At 38.2% G+C, this 18145-nt stretch overlaps 1 protein-coding gene across 5 annotated transcripts in view; it reads left to right on the top strand.

Moving 5' to 3' along the window:
* Positions 1 to 18145, top strand: part of POL{LAMBDA} (DNA polymerase lambda (POLL)) — a 33117-nt gene that overhangs the window by 14408 nt on the left and 564 nt on the right. For 3 of the 5 annotated variants that reach the window (XM_083061899.1, XM_083061901.1, XM_020365316.3), the window contains 2 exons: positions 802 to 882; positions 1129 to 1196. In XM_083061899.1, coding sequence (XP_082918025.1) covers positions 802 to 882; positions 1129 to 1196 — 149 coding nt within the window. Of the gene's footprint in view, positions 1 to 797; positions 883 to 1128; positions 1197 to 9784 lie in introns of all 5 variants that reach the window. The other 2 variants (XM_083061893.1, XM_020365317.3) reach the window with 2 other exon arrangements.

Raw genomic sequence — 18145 nt, 5'->3', positions numbered from 1 at the left:
GCCTTCACCGTGGAGAAGACAAGAGGAGAACGCGCAACGGTTTGCCTTTGCCGTGGAGAAGACAGTGGAGCCGCGGAGATTGTTCGAGAGTGAAATGAGAGTCACTGAGTCAGTTATTAGCCCTAACCCAAAATGAGCGTTTTGTTTATTTGGAGAACAAAAAAACAATGTGATCTCATAAACTCGGGACCGATCTCGCGATATCACCGAGATCACCCGAGATCACGAGATCACCGAGATTACTCCGAGATTACTCAAAAATGAGTTTACTCCCGAGTTATACAGGTAAGTTGTCCTAATCTCGTAAACTCATACTCGTACGAGTTATCACTAGAGATTGACAATCATGCTTCTATGTGTTGAACAGTTTATATGGTTGGAATTTTAGATTTTACCTTGGAGCAGTGCATGGATTTTGAAATAACCAGCTTTCTGAAGAAAATGAGGAAGGAGGGCCAATTATATTTTCTAACTTTTATGATTTTTGATTATTTGGAACTTAGAATGGGAACCCTCTGGAATGTGTTAGCATATTAAGAATTACTGATCATATAATCAGGAGCTAATAATTATATCTTAATTTTACTGTACTCTGAAAATTTGTCTGCAACCATCATCCCATTCTACAACAAGCTCATAATTTCATTCTCTATTTCAGATATCTTTATCTCTGTAATTTTTCTATAATATCTAGATATACTGTTTGATGAATCAATCTCTACATGATATTTTTTTGTATTAATCTGTCAGCTACATGTTTCTGTAATAATTTTCTTTGTTAATTTTTCTTTGTCTAGACAGGGTACTGATTCTGGTGTGGACACTTACTTTGGTTTTTGCACCTATCCTGGACGGGAGTTGCGGCATCGTATTGATCTAAAGGTGACATGTAACTTCTTAATAGAATATCTTAAGCAGATTCTTGGTACAGATGTCATGTAACATGTAACATGTAGCACGCCATATATTTTTTTAGTTTTATTCATTGCCATGTTTTTCCTGTAAGACAGTGCTGGTATATGCATTTGAACTTGGTTAGCACTTAACCATAGGATACTGTTGCTGGTCGTACTTTGTTACATAGCGCCACCTTTTAGCATGGTTGATTTGAATGTTTTTTCATTACAGGTGTACCCAAGAGACATATATGCATTTGGACTTGTAGCTTGGACTGGAAATGATGTCTTGAATAGGAGGTATACTTGTTTCTCTAAGCACTAAACTTTCCGTTTCTAGCATTTTGGCCATTGAGCTCTACAAGAGAAGTTCAAACAGTAGACTTGGGATTGATATAGTATGGGAATATCAGATTAATTTACTTTCTGACACATGCGTTACTTTAGTAAATGCTTGCAGGAGTGAAATAAATATCTAATAATGTAATAATATTAATAAAAGAGAAGATAGAATGTTGTAACCAAGGTTCCCCAATTTCCGTTTGTTAGAATAGCTTGTTTAGAAAGCCTCTTCAATTTTTTAAATATTTTACTGTACTTTTCTGATTGTACTTTTTCTTGATGTAATAGCTTAGGCTTTTAGACTCTTCGGCCTTTTGTAGATCTAATCATTATCATTCCATATATAAGGAAAAGATGCAGATCAGTGTATACACTGTTTTTACCAATCTATTTCAATATTCAAGTTGGTATCAGAGAGGGTTCGACCCCGCTTTGTAGTTTCACTCCATTCGTTGCTGTTCGTCAGTGACCTCTTACTCCAGCGAACCTAGGGTTTGGTGTGCCTCGTCAAGTGTGACCTAACCCTATCAACTCCAATCAGAGGTTTCACACGCTCGCACATGCTGCTTCTCTCAAGTTCTGTCAGGTGCATATTGTTCACATGCCAATTTCTGTTTGTCAGAACTTCCTTGTTCAATCACTGCCTTGCTCGTTGGAGCCTCCTGAGCCTATTTCTAGAGTTAGTTTTTTTGATTTGACCACTGTTTAGGGTGTGGCTATGCTGTTCTTCTTCTGTTGGTCTTCTCTCTCTAATTCCTGTTGCACGACCCTTCTTCTTATGGCATCTCTAGGTCCGATTTTGCCTATTTCTGACACTCCAATCATAACCATGGAGAAGCTCAATGAAAAAAATTATTTATCATGGGCTGCCTCTGTGGAACTATGGTTCCTTGGTCAAGGTACCACGATCACTTAGAAAAGGAAGACATTGAGGGTTCAGATGAAAGTCAGACTAAATGGAAAGAGCTTGATTTTCAACTATGTGCTGTGTTGTGGTAGTCTGTTGAACCAAACATTTTGGGAATACTTAGAGCCTTCAAAACTTGCTGTTCTTTTTTGGAAAAAGGCTCAAAATATTTATGCAAATGATATTCAGCGGTTATATGATGTTACTCAAAAAATAGCATCCTTGAAACAAACTAATCATGAAATGACGTCTCACATTGTTGAAGCCCAAGTTGCTGTAGAAGAACTAAAAATGTTCTTGACTGATGATTCATTAGATGGAATAAATAAAAAAACTTGATAGGCTATATATGGTGTTGATCCTGAGAACATTGCACTCAAATTTCAATCATGTTCCTGACCAGATTCTGACTGGCCAGGAGATTCCTTCAATGGATAGCCTAATAACTAGACTTCTTCATGTCCCTAAAGAAGTGAAGAATGAAAACTCTATTGGAATTATTGAAGCTTCTGCAATAGTTTCTAGTCAAGGTAGAGGTGGTTGTGGAAATCAAGGTAGTCAAAATCGAGATCTTACTCAAGATCGCAAAGGGTAGTATGGATTGTAAAACGGAAGATCATAACATGGATCGTAAGATCCTACAAAACTTATGAAATTCATATATACGCACACATAAGTTTTGTAGTAAAAAAACAGCTTCGTCCTAGTAAAAAACAGTAAAAATTCAACTAGATAAGCAAAAAATAATGATATTTATATAATATAAAGTAGTAAGCCAAATTACTAATATATATTAAAAAGTAAAAACCCCATTCTAGTTACAAAACTATAACTCTTTCCCATTGTTCCCAATTACAAAATAGTAGCTCCATCCTAGTTATCAAATAAAGATTCTATCTTAGTTACAAAAAAATAATCCATCTAAACTCTAAAGAAAATAATCTTGCAAGTTAAAATCATAATCGCTTAAGATATCTTCAACTCCATCATTTTCAATTCCATCTCGTTCACTATTCAAATCAGCAATTTCCATATCATCTAGAGGTGCAGTTTCATCCTCCCCAACTTGTATTGGAGCCAAGTTCTCATCCGAATCCAAGTTGTTTACATTCAAATCCAATCCTTCATTCTCCCCATGCTCATCTTCCATAATCCATTCATCATCGGATGAGAAATCATCAAAATTAATTTGAACTAGTTTCCTTGTTTGCTTCTACTTAGCTAATTTTGAATTAGCCATAACATATACAACATCATTCATTGTGCTTTGTGTTGAGAATAATAGTGAATGAAGAGAACATATTCCTTGTGTATTGCAAAGCAAAAGATGTCTTTATATACAAAGTAGTGGGCCTAGGCCCATAAGATAAAACTATATCTCCCATAAGATAAAACTATATCTAACACTCCCCCTCAAGCTGGTGTATATAGATCATATGCACCAAGCTTGTTACAAATATAATCAATCCTAGGACCCCGTAATGATTTGGTGAAGACATCTGCCAACTGATCAGTAGAGTTAACAAACTGAGTAGTAATGTCCCCAGATAAAATCTTCTCACGAATGAAGTGACAATCTATTTCAATGTGTTTGGTCCTTTCATGAAATACTGGATTTGAGGCAATATGAAGGGCAGCTTGGTTATCACATATGAGAGTCATCTGTGTAACTTCGTCAAATCTCAGTTCTTTAAGCAACTGTTTGAGCCAAATAAGCTCACACGTAGCAGAGGCCATAGCACGATATTCTGCTTCTGCACTGGATCTTGCCACTACATTCTGCTTCTTACTTTTCCAGGAAATCAAGTTATATACAAAAGATGTCTTTATATACAAAGTAGTGGGCCTAGGCCCATAAGATAAAACTATATCTCCTATATCTAACACTTTGCTTTAGCCTATTCTTTCTCTTTGTGTGGACCTAAACAAATGCAAATATGATAAGAAGCTAGCAAGTATTGTAACGACCCGCCATGGTCTCTACACTTAGTGGAATCGCCCTACTACTAGTGAACTAAGGAAAATATTAAATTGGATAACTCATACATACAGGTATAGATAAGAATAAAAATAACCAAATTCTTTAAATACAAAATAAAATGTCATATATGTACAGTCATCCCAAAAATAATATTCCCTAGTGCCGGTCAAAAAGACAAAAATCGCTACCCAAAATGGTAATCCTAACACGAGGATCAAACTCCCCGTCTCGCAGCGGTCACCTCGACTCCAAGCTAGCCCTGACCTGCTCCCATACCAAGTATGATCATCGCAGTTCCACCACATGGAAACAGAAGGGTAAGCTAGAATTCACAAATGAATCATAATAATCTATACTACACAATCGTATTCATAGAGTCACACCATACACTCTATCCAATACTACTCATGCATAAAATACAATCCACCAATCATGAAGTCAAACACCACACTTCATCATATTAATAATCATGCAATAAATGCATCTCATGACAGATATCAATGCATATCAATCATCTAATGCGTCGTCACGCATACACCTAGGAGATCTCCACAACAATAGAGCTGTATAAGTGACATTCCATCCTACCGAAACCACCCCAACCGTTTTCACGCCCAATGCGCCCGCTCGGTTACAGCTAAATAGGATATATAATCCTCCCTCGGGTTTACTCGGATGATGTCACTTACACAATTGGAAGTCCAGATCCACCGTCAGGTATAGCACAGCTGGTACGGGCTTATCACGACCTTGGCATGCATTAACCAAGTCAATTGTGGAGTTCGCCCACCGACTATCCGCAAGGATCCACGCACCTTCCCGAGTACTTGGTTAAGGGAATAACCCTCGACCTCATACCCCGCTCCAACACTAGCTAAGGACTTAGAGGAGACTCACCCAACCCAGTGGCCTATCTGAGCACCACTCTCCCAAATCCAGTGGCCTCCCAGAGCACCACTCTCATATATCAGTGGCCTATCCAAGCACCACTCTCAAGAGACTCTATGTGAGCTCTTCCAGTTCGAAAATATTTTTCGTCTCCTCAAGTCCTAGGCTAGACTCATGCCATAGGCATCACATGCAATCATGCATCATACATCATAATGGTCTGCCCACCATCATGATCAACAATTATACACATGTCATAAGACATCACATGCAATAATGCATCATACATCATAATGGTCTGCCTACCATTATGATCAACAGTCATACTCATGAACATATACGCATGTCATATCATATTCAAACATTCATATGTATCATCACAAAGCATACATATGAATCACACCTCACCATACATCATATATCATACATACATGATCTAAAACTTCAACTTTAAACATGCATAAGCATCAATTCATTCATAAACTTATTCATGCTCGGCGTAGCCCGAGCTCGCCCAGCCTAATCCCAGCCTGAGAGTCCCAAGACTCATCCACGCCTAGCGCATTCAACCTGCGCCCGGCCTAAATTCCAGTAACAGAGTTCACAAACTCTCATCCACACCAACAAATCCAGCCACATGCAAACACAAAATACAATGCATAGGCTCCATACAACTTAAATAAACCTAGAATCAACATGTACCCATCTGATGCATCAAATTCACCAGAAACCCCATTTTTTTCCAAGACTTTGAACAATTAGTGAATTCTCCGATCCAGCCATGGATCCTCAACTTTCATGCATCAATTGAGTTTCTAAACTCACATGCAACTTAAATAACAAACATTCTAGCTTCCCTTACCTGAAGGTTGGCTAAGAATGGCCAACAACTGTGACGAAAAAGAATTCCTTTCCAAAACTCAACCCGGAACTTCAATCCTCCCAAAGCAAGCTTTCTAATCTGAATTTCAAGAAAAGTCAGAAGGAGTTAGTGATCTAGAGGAGAAAAGGAGTCAAACAGAGAAATTTGGGAGAGAAAGGAGCTCACTGACCCAGAGACCTTCTCTCTAAAACTTCTCTCTAAAAACTCAAAAACTCCTGAAGGCCCCCAACCCCCTATTTATAGACTTTCGGATTTTGCCCAGAACGGCCCGTACCGAGTTCGGAACGGCCCGTTCCGAACTCCCAAATCACGCACAAAATTCACGTCCAGAACGGCCCGTTCTGAAATCAGAACGGCCCGTTCCGGAACTCATTCGGAACGGCCCGTTCTCCCTCCAGAATAGTCCGTTCTCCTTCCCAGAACGGCCCGTTCTCAACTACAATATGTAGTTCAATTCAGTAGCTTGGAACGGCCCGTTCCAGTTTGGAAACGGCCCGTTCTGGGCTACTGAATCAACCCCTTTTTTTTTTTTTTAACAATGTTACAAGTATAGTAGACTAGTAAATTCTATTTTATAGATATATAATATATTTTAATTCTACTTAACTTACCATTTCAAAAAAACTCCAATTTCTTTCACATCCAGATGAGCTACATGTCAAGTTTAATACATGTATTGCAAATTTTTGGAGTTCTGGATGCTCATCACCGTAAGACTCCCACCAATCTGCTGGAGTCTTTAAATTAATTGACCTAGGGACAACCAAAATATTGTCCATCTTTTCTTGTCAGTCTAGCCATCGGTCATAATTGTGCATCCAGTTTTCTCCCATTCGTCCCTATATGATTGCAAAGTAATTGATGTATTTTTCACTTCCTCCTTCAAAAGTTTGACTCTAATCTCATGATATGATGGAGGCTTAAATCCAAGGCCATGCTTTGAAACCAAATCAAACATAGCAAAGAATTCTTCACTCTTTGCCACATTGAAAGGTATTGCGTTGTTGTAGAAAAATCTAGCAATTGCTTGACATGCTTCCTCTCTCACACCTTTCTTAAACATGGTATTGATGGTGGCTTGTGTACTAATTACTCTCTTCTTAAAAATATTTATGGGACTACTAGTGTCAATTGCTTCATTGCCTTTTCTTTTATCACTAGCTTCTAGGCTTTCCTCCTCCTTATTAAGGCTTGATTTCTTGATCAATTTTTTTGCAAACCAACAACAATTTCCCACATTTCCTTCTTCACTTCATCAATAACAACCTTGCAAGCACCAACATCCTTTTAAGTACCAGCCAAGTGATGCTTCAACCTATAAACTCCCCTTGTTATTACCTTTTGGCAATATTTATGTTGAAGCTTCCTTGTATCCCCACCAACTGAAATACAATGCTTCCAAGCTACATCGCTTCTATTTCCAGGAGCATTTTTGGGAGGCACAGGGGCATAGGAATTTGGAGTTGGATTAGAAGATAAGAAATAGTAGAAGAGTTAATAATACTTGAAAAGGAGAATAATTTTATTATTATTATCCATACATATTACATTTTCCTTATATCTATTTGTAACAATCTAATCTTCTAAAATAAGGAAATAAGGAAAAATATTCTGAAAAATATCTTAGAAGATTCTATAGATATTTTCTCTAATTAGGAAGATTTTTCCTCTAATTACAACACTCTCCCAAAAGTTGGTAAATGAATATCAATCATTCCCAACTTGCCTACAAGATCTTGAAATCTACCCTGAGGGAGCCCTTTTGTAAAAATATCTGCTATCTGAAGTTCTGTAGGAACATGAGTTGTAATCACAAAGCCTTTGTCTAGATTATCTTTGATGAAATGTCTGTCAATCTCAATATGTTTGGTCCTATCATGTTGTACTGGATTATGGGCAATGCTCATGGCAGACTTATTGTCACAGTATAGTTGCACGGGGTTGTCCACCTTGACTTTAAGGTCATCCAAAATGATTTTCATCCAGAGTCCTTCACACATTCCTTGAGCAAGGGCTCGGAATTCAGCTTCTGCACTAGAACGAGATACTCTATCTTGCTTTTTGCTCCTCCACGTTACGAGATTATCTCCAAGAAACATACAATACCCAGAAGTAGATTTTCTGTCAGTAATAGAACCTGCATAGTCAGCATCAGTATATATTTTCATAGTTAATGTATCTTCCCTTTTGAACAATAACCCCTTTCCTGGACTTGACTTCAAGTATTGGAGAATTTTGTCAACTGCTTGCATGTGTCTCTCTCTTGGATCATGCATAAATTGGCTCACTACACTAACTGCATAAGCAATGTTAGGTCTTGTGTGTGATAGATAAATCAATTCCCTACCAATCTCTGATATTGGGGGTTCTCTACAGGAGCACTTTCTTCACTTCCAATTCTATGATTTTGTTCTATAGGAACTGTTGAGGTTCTACATCCCAGCTTCCTTGTTTCTTTGAGGAGATCAAGTACATATTTCCTTTGTGAGATGAAAATTCTATTTTTGGAATAAGCAACCTCTATTCCAAGAAAATACTTGAGTTTTCCTAGGTCTTTCATTTCAAATTGGGCTGCCAATTTTTCTTTTAATGCCAATTTTTTTGCTTCATCATCTCTTGCAATAATCATATCATCCACATAGACAAGCAATAGAGTGAGTTTAAGACCATACAATGCTTTCTTTAGGAGGCATACCTTGTTTCTTTCATTTTTCACTTCAAAACCTGGGGAATCTCCATGTACACTTCCTCTTCTAGATTTTCATGAAGAAAGGCATTCTTCACATCCAACTGGTGTAAGTTCCAACCAAAATGAGCAGCCAATGCGAGAACAACTCGAACTGTATTCATCTTTGCCACTGGGGCAAACGTCTCCTCATAGTCAATCCCATAAGTTTGGGTATAGCCTTTTGCCACCAATCTAGCTTTATATCTTTCTATTGTCCCATCTGCCTTATGTTTCACTGTGAATATCCATCTACACCCTATTTCCTTCTTGTCTCTTGGCTTATCAACAATCTCCCAAGTTGAATTTCTTTTTAATGCATTCATCTCTTTTTTCATGGCTTGAGTCCAATGTTCAAGTTTCATGGCCTCCTGGATTGAGGTAGGAATTTCTGTGGCATCAATGGCAGCAATCATGGTTGTCAATCTCTAGTGATAACTCGTAAACTCGTACACTCGTACGAGTTTACGAGAGCTTACCTGTACAACTCGGAGGTAAACTCGTTTTTTAGTAAACTCGGAGCAATCTCGGTGAACTCGTGTAAACTCGTGTAAACTCGCGAGACTACCTCCGATATTAAGAGATCACCGTTTTTTTTTTCACTTACACAAAACGCACGTTTTGTGTTTTGTGTGTTAGGGCACTTTAGTCTCGTCTCCTACTCTCCTCTCCACTCCAGATCATCTCTTCCTCCGCAGCGCCTCTTCCACGGCTCCTCCTTTCCTCCGCACGCGCCTCTCCTCCTCCGCGCGACTCATCCGCGCACGCCTCACCTCCTCCGAGCGACTCCTCCGCGCGCCTCACCTCCTTCGCGCGACTCCTCTGCGCTACACCTCCGCACGCGCCTCCTCTCCTCTCCGCGCGACACCTCCGGCGCGTCTCCTCTCCTCTCCGCGCGACTCCTCCGCGAGCGCATCACCTGGTCCGCGCGACTCCTTTGCGCGCGCGACACCTTTGCGCGCGCCACCTTTGCGCGCGCCTCCTCTCCTCCGTGTCTCCACCTCTGCTCTTCTTCTTCTCTGTGCGCAAATCACTTTTGTGCGACCCAGGTTAGGGTTTTTAAATTTTACATTTTTACTTTTTTTTTGTGATTCATTGAATCATTGTTAACTTGCTTCTGATTGCAACTCCATCCGACTATCATTTATGATTCTGTCTATAGTAATTTCTACTATAATCATGTCTGGGAGTGGATCAAATTCTACTGGTACTGGATCAGCAGCCTCTTCTGTTGCTAGAAATAAAAATGCCCCAGGAAACAGGTCAGATATTGGGTGGAAGCATGGGACAGATGTTCAGGGCAATGCAAGAAAAGTGAAATGTAATTATTGCTCAAAGATTGTGAGTGGAGGAATTTCTAGATTCAAGCATCATCTTGCAGGGACTAGAGAAGATTCAGAGCCTTGTGCTTCAGTGCCTGAAGAAATTAAGTTACCTTCATTCTCTCACTTTGTCATTTGTGTGAACTTTTGATCTTAAATTTGTGTTAAGAGCATTTATTATTAATGTAATTTGCTATTTGGGAGTTAAAATGTTCAATTATTATGTTATTTTTATTTATTTATTTATTTATTTATTATTGAGTAATCTCTTACGAGTTTACGAGACGAGTTTACGAGACGAGTTTACGAGACGAGTTTACGATACGAGTTTACGGAGCCTCCACGAGTTTATGGAGCCTCCACGAGATTACGTAAACTCTTGAGATTGACAACCTTGGCAGCAATAAAGCTTATGTGCTTATCAGAGAGATTGTTAGTGCAAACATACTAAGAAATAGGATATTTAGCACATGATCTTCTTTCCTTTCTCAATGCAATGGGTAAGTCCTCAGTAATACTTACCTCGTCACTGTTATCTTCAGGGATCCTCACCTCTGGATTAGGCAATTTTTCTTGCTCGAGAGTCGAAGTGGGTTGTTTTCTTCTTTCATATTTTTTGCCAAAAAATTGTCTTCCTCTTCTTCCGCTTCTTCCTCATTGTGGACCATGGTAGCTTCATTGCTTAGATCTTGGGCATCCTACAAAGACAAATATGGTAATGACAAGAAGGAGAGCTCCTCCACTTCAAGTGCTTTCTCCCCCTGAAGTGGTGGATTGGCATAAAAGGATTGTGTTTTATGAAAGGTGACATCCATGGTGATAAAGACGCGACGACTCTGAGGATGATAACATTTGTACCTTTTTTTATTAGAAGGATACTCAATAAAGACACATTTAAGAGCTTTGGGATCTAATTTACTACGATTAGGATGATGAGAGTGAACAAAAATAGTACATCCAAAGACTCGACTAGGTAGACTCGATATTAGGGAGGAAGAAGGAATAAAAGACAATAAAGACTCTATAGGACTAATGCCATTTAAGATACGGGTGGGTAACTTATTGATGAGATATGTGGCGGTTAACACAGCTTCTCCCCAATAATTTTTTGGAACAAACATTTGAAAAAGAAGAGCTCTAGTTACTTCAAGAAGATGACGATTCTTTCTTTCTGCAACCCCGTTTTGTTGAGGGGTGTTTACACATGTTAGTTCATGAACAATACCATTATGAGACAAAAAATTGAGAAATTCATGATTCACATATTCAGTACCATTATCAGACCTAATTCTTTTGATATTTTTTCCAAATTGATTTTGGACAAGACGGAAAAATTTAACAGATTTGGAAAACTTCTGATTTATTTTTCATAAGGTATGTCCACGTGACACGCGTACAATCATCAATAAAGGTAACGAACCATTTGGCTCCGGAAATAGATTCTACAGCAGGTCTCCAAACATCAAAGTGATTAAATCAAATGGAGAAATACTCTTTTTATTACTAATAGGATAAGATGCACGATGGTGCTTTGACAATTGACAAATATCACAATTAAAAGACTCAATTGACTCCTTGGTAAACAAATGAGGAAATAAGGACTTGATAAGGTTGAATGAAGGATGCCCAAGCCTTTTATGATGTAGCCATATTTGGGAATTTGCCCACGTCTCAGATGTAGCTTGTTGACTCATGATTTTTGTTTTTCTTTGATCATTAGACTCCAACAGATACAACCCACTTTGCTCCTTAGCAGTTGAAATCGTCTTCCCCGTGGCAAGGTCCTGAAAAATACAATAAGTTGAGAAAAATGTTGCTGAACAATTTAAATCCTTTGTGAGTTTTTTCACAGAGATAAGACTATTTGTTAATTGTGGAAGATGTAAAACATCCTTTAATACAATAGACGATTCGAAAATTATATTCCCAGAGCCGCATATAGGTACACCCTGACCATTCGTAACTGTAATAAGTTGTTCTCTATTTCGTTTAACATACGAGTTGAAGAACACACGAAAAGGTGTCATATGATCAGTTATTCTTGAATCAAGAATCCAAATACCTTGAGGCATAGGACCAACAATATTGAGACAAATCTTACCTTTCATGGATAGAGTACATGATCCAGAGGGCTTACTCATTGATTCAACCATTGCTTTCAAGCGCTCGAGTTCCTCCTTATAAGCTTTCATATCAAGATCTGGTGGTGGTGAAGTACTGGATTGATTGGTGGCTTCCTGTTCTGAGGTAGTATGATTTGCCCATCGTTGAGCAGACCCTTTGTTGTTACCCATGCGTTCGAGAACATTATTTCTTCCATGGAGTTTGAAGCATGTTTCCTTGGTATGTTCAGATCTTCTACAGTATGAACAATAGTCTCATGATTACCTTTTTCAAACGACTTTCCTCTGGCATTTGCTCCTTTGTGGATCCCCTTTCCAGTTGTCATGGCAGAGCCAATGTTGGAGATCCCCCCATCAAGCATGACAGCTCTTCGAGTTTCTTCTCCTCTTACCATAAAAAATACTTTTGATAGGGATGGTAATTTTTCTCTTCCTAAGATTTGTACCCTGATTGGGTCATACTCATGATTCAGGCCATGGAGAAAGTTGAAGATTCTTCCTCTTTCCATGGCTTCACCATGTGTGGCAGCATCTGTTTTACACACCTTTATTGTTTGGTACTGATCTAATTCGATCCAAAGTCCATTCAAGATTCCGTGATATTCTGATACAGAAAAAGAGCCCTGTTTTGTATTAAATATTTTACTTTCAATGTCATAACATGCAGCAAAATCCTTTTTTAATGAAAAAGTACTCTGTAAATCATCCCATATCTCTTTGGCAGAAGAATGAAACATAATTTCGACTTATCTCAGGAATCATGGAATGCCACATCCAAGTCATAATTAGTGAATCTTCATTGTCCCAAATTGGAAAATTTGAGTTGTCTAGTCCTGGCCCTCCACCATCTATGTGATCTAGTCTTGAACGTCCCTTGAGAATCCTTCGAATATACTGGCTCCACTATAGGAAATTCCTACCATCCAACCGATAGGCACCCACCACATTTGGAAGATCATTAGGACCCAAAGGAATAATTTTTACCTCAGACATCCTTTGGAATGCAATCTGGTGACCTTATCCGAGAAACGATGACCCTATCCGAGACAAGACGACGTGTGGGATACACCGAAAAAAGGAGCAGAACTCAAAACTCAGATTACTCAAATCTGGCCAAATGAGATGTCACCGACCCGTGGAATGGACTCAGGAGGCTCCGGCGACTCTTTCTGTGGCGACGACGAGTGGGTCTTGCCGGAGCTAGGCGCGTGGGCTACACGTGCTGGCGACGGTGGCGGCACGTGGTGGCGTATTTCCCGGAGCGAATTCCGGTGTTGTGTTCGCTGGAGTTGGGCGCACCTTTCTACCCTATCAACGACCCCAACGGCTACGGCGGAAGACGCAATGGCCGGACAACAGCAGCGGTGGCTACTGTTTGCAGCGGAAATGGAGCTCCCAAGATCGGGAGCTCTGATACCAACTTGAAAAGGAGAATAATTTTATTATTATTATTCATACATATTACATTTTCCTTATACCTATTTGTAACAATCTAATCTTCTAAAATAAGGAAATAAGGAAAAATATTCTGAAAAATATTCTAGAAGATTCTATAGATATTTTCTCTAATTAGGAAGATTTTTCCTCTAATTACAACAATAATTTATGTAACAGTCTTTTAAAAAAAATAAAAGAATTAGATGGCACAAATAAGAGAAGGTGTAGGCTTACGATTACAACAAAAATGTACAGGCTTGCAATAAACAAAATCCAATTCTGAATCGGTTTGTAACTTCTAGGGAAAGAGAGAACAAAAGCAAGGAAAGGAAATCAGAATTTCACATCCCACACAAAGGGAAAATAAGAAAGATGGAATGAAATATAAGTGTGATTGGAACTTATTAAATAGGTTTAGAAGAGTAGAAGTGGCGGTAAGAAGAGTGGGAGTCTCTACTTTCGTAAAAGGAAGAAGATTTAATTTTTATTCATGATAGAATAGCAGCCGTCTCTATTTTCGTAAAGGGAAGAATCAAGAAGAGCAGAAGTGAAGGGAGTGGCGGCTTCTAGTTCTCTGTTTTCGTAATGGGAGAGTGGAAAGGTTTTTATCATTTTTAATCTATGTGGGGTAGAGGGCACCTTTCAATGTTTCTCAAGTTATTGGGCTTTAGGGGGAAATAAATATGGGCTTACGTTAGGGTTTTTTTGGGCTGAATGTGTTTTAAATTCTGGGTTATAAAATCAGGTCTCAAGTCCGACCCACAAACTAACCTAAAATTAGGCTTGCAAAAGAGCGTCGTTTCTGTGCGAGTTACGCTCTTCCGCGACGATCTAGTACGATCTGCAAGTTTTGCGATCTAGAGCAGGCACGAGCATGGAATTGGTGAAGAAGATCGTGAACGTGTCCGATCTTACGCGGTTTGCCGCGATTTTGACTACCATGGTGGAAATAGAGGAGGAAGAGGAGGCAGAAGTGGTCATCCTCAATGTTCATACTGCAAGAGGATGGGTCATACCCAAGAGAATTGTTATTCTCTTCATGGTTTTCCAGAGAAGATAGAAAATCTATCCAAGTTTTAGAAATTAGGAAAATCTGATATGAAGATCCTTGAAGATGATTATCAAGAATATCTTCATTGGAAATCCATGAATCGAGCTCAATATTCCTCTACCACTACTGTTTTTATAGCTTGTGTTTCTCATTCAACTGCAAATCAAAGTCCATGGATCATTGATTCAGGAGCCTCTAATCACATAATTCTATGTTTTCTTCCATGTCCCCACTTAAATCACCTCACGTTTTTACCTTAGCAGATGGGTCTAGAATTACTCCCAAAGGAATTGGTCAAGTTTTTCTTTCTTCCTCATTAAATTTAAACTCTATTTTGTTTATCCCTAATTGTCCTTTCAATTTAATTTCTTTAAGTCAGTTAACCAAATCCTTAAATTATTCAATAACTTTTAATGCTGAATCTTTTGTTATTTAGGAATGTGGTACGGGTCGGAAGATTGGCATAGGACATGAATCTAGTGGTCTCTACTATATTGAAACGCAACCACCTGGATGTTGTGTTGCTGTTTTGTCACCCAATCTTTTACATGATCGTTTGGGTCACCCAAGTCTATTCAAGTTAAAACTTTTGGTTCCTAGTCTTAAAAAATTAGAGGAGTTAGGTTGTGAATCATGCCAATTAGGCAAACATGTTAGGTTGTCTTTTCCCAAGCAAACTGATAAAAGATGTAACTCGGTTTTTACCACCATTCATTCTGATATTTAGGGTTCAAGTCGTGTAACATCTTTTGGTTTTAGATATTTTTTAACCTTTATTGATGAATTTTCTCGATGTACTTAGGTATATTTAATGAAAGATCATTGAGCTCTTGTCTATTTTTATGACCTTCTTCAATGAAATCAAAAACCAATTTGGGAGAATAATTAAAATTTTTAGAAGTGACAATGCAAAAGAATATTTATCTTCTGAATTATCCTCCTTCCTATCCTCAGAAGGTGTCTTGCATCAATCTACATCACACACACCCCAACAAAATGAAATAGTAGAAAGAAAAAATAGGCACCTTGTGGAGACTGTACGCACTCCAATGTTCAATGCAATTGTCCTTGTACATTATTAGGGTGATGCAATTCTCACTTCTTATTTTTTAATAAATAGAATTCCCTCTTCTTACCTTGAAAATAAAATTCCCTACTCTATTATTTATCCAAAGGAACCCTTGTTTCATGTCTCACCTCAAGTCTTTGGGTGTACATGTTTTGTCCATAATGGTTTTCCTGGTCAAGATAAGTTGTCTGCTAGAGCTATTAAATGTGTTTTTATTGGCTATTCTCGTCTTTAGAAAAGGTACAAGTGTTAGTTCCTAAAGACCAAAAAATTTTACATGTCTGCTGATGTCACCCTTTTTGAACAAACTCCATTTTTCTCATCCTCCATTCATGATTCTTTTTCAATACAACAAGTGCTACCAGATTGTTCTTATGTTTCCATTCCGCCTCAAATTTCAATTCATACCACTCCTAACCAAGAGGTTAATCAGTCTATCATTCCCACAACTAATCCTACTCAAGCTACTCCACCTCCTCTTGTCACATATCAACATCGAACACGACAAATTGGTCCAACATTACTTGAAAAGTCAACATATTCATGTCCTTCACCATCAGACGCCCCTACTATGAATCCTAGTGAGGATAATTCTGGATGGCCCATTGCTCTTCGAATAGATATTCAGTCTACTCGGAACCATCATTCTATTTATAATTTTTCTGAGCTATCATCGATTATCTCCCTTGTATTTCTCTTTTGTCTCTTCAATATCTCCTTACTATTCCTAAAAATGTTCATGAGGCTCTTGATCTTAGATGGCGACAAGCCATGATTGCTAAAATGTAAGCTCTTGAACATAGTGGTACATGGAAGCTAGTTCCACTCCCTCCTGGGAAACAACCAGTTGGATGCAGATGGGTCTATGCTATTAAAATTGGCCTTGATGGTACGTTTGATCAGCTCAAAGCCAGATTGGTGGCCAAGGGGTTTACTTAGATTTATGGCCTAGATTATGGTGCCACCTTCTCTCCTATGGCCGAGATTCCTATTGTTCATCTCTTTCTTGCTATGGCAGCTATCCGTCATTGGCCTTTCCACCAATTAGACATTAAAAATGCCTTTCTTCATGGTGAGTTGGAGGAGATTTACATGGAGCAACCTCCTAGATTGTTGCTCAGAGGGAGTCTGGTTTAGTTTGTAAATTGCGAAGGTCTCTTTATAGCCTCAAACAATCTCCTCATATTGATCATTGGAATGCTGTTTTGCGTATTCTTAGATATATCAAAAAGACTCCAGGACAAGGATTACTATATGAGGTCAAAGGAGATAGCCAAAGTTCTGGTTACTATGATGCTGATTAGGTAGGTTGTCTTATAGATAGACGTTCTACTACTGGATACTATGTATTTCTTGGTGGAAATCTCATTTCTTGGAAGAGTAAGAAACAAAATGTTGTTGCTCGATCTAGTGCTGAAGTTGAATATCGAGTCATGGCCTTGATTACTTGTGAATTTGTATGGATTAAGAACTTATTCGAGAGTGGAGATTTTGTGAGGATCATCCAATGAAATTGTATTGTGATAATGAAGTCGCTCTTCACATTGCTTCCAATCTAGTATTTCACGAGAGAACCAAGCACATGGAGGTTGATTGTCATTTCGTGAAAGAGAAGTTGTTGTCCAAGGAAATCATTACTGAATTTGTCAATTCCAATGAACAACTTGCAGATATTATGACTAAGTCTTTAAGGGGGCCTCGAATTCAATTTTTATGTTCAAGGTTTGGTGCATATAATTTGTATGCACCAGCTTGAGGGGGAGTGTTAGAATAGCTTGTTTAGAAAGCCTCTTCATTTTTTAAATATTTTACTGTACTTTTTTATTGTACTTTTTCTTGATGTAATAGCTTAGGCTTTTAGACTCTTCAACCTTTTTGTAGATCTAATCATTATCACTCCATATATAAGGAAAATATACAGATCAGTGTATACACACTGTTTTTACCAATCTATTTCAATATTCAAGTCTGTTTAAATCCTAAACTCTTGGATCTAAGAAATTGGCTATCAACTGTGAGCTAGGTGCCATCTTAATTTAATGTCGTTGTATGGCAAACACATAAATGTCTTTTTAAAACTTGATCATTCTTGTATTTTGAGAAAGTTTGGATAAATTTCTCAACCTAACATTTATAGTAAAAGAAAGTAAAAATAATGCAATAAAGTAAAATGAATCAAACTTCCACAAGTTAAAATTAATTAATTTATGCAACTCAACCATTTTAGAAGCACTTTCATTTAACTTATTCATAAATAGTCACACAAGTTAATTTTAACTTATGCAAGAGAAGTTTCACTCATTCTACCTCATTCTTTATTTTCTTTTCCTACAAGTGTTATTGAAAAATTTCTCCAAACTAGCTCTTCATAGTTCTCTTGTGTAAACAGTAGATGTTTTCATAACAACACTTCATTATTAATTTGATGGGACTCGGTCAATGCTTTAATTATCTATGTCGTCATTTCTGGGTCATCTATGGTGAACAAGTTGTGGTGGTTTTTCTTTTTCTTGGTGCTTGA

This window comes from Cajanus cajan, chromosome 1, assembly GCF_000230855.2.
Source record: "Cajanus cajan strain Asha chromosome 1, NIPB_CcT2T_4, whole genome shotgun sequence".
NCBI lineage: Eukaryota > Viridiplantae > Streptophyta > Magnoliopsida > Fabales > Fabaceae > Cajanus > Cajanus cajan.
The sequence above is the reverse complement of the archived record's forward strand: the minus strand, read 5'-3'. Positions and strand labels throughout refer to the sequence as shown.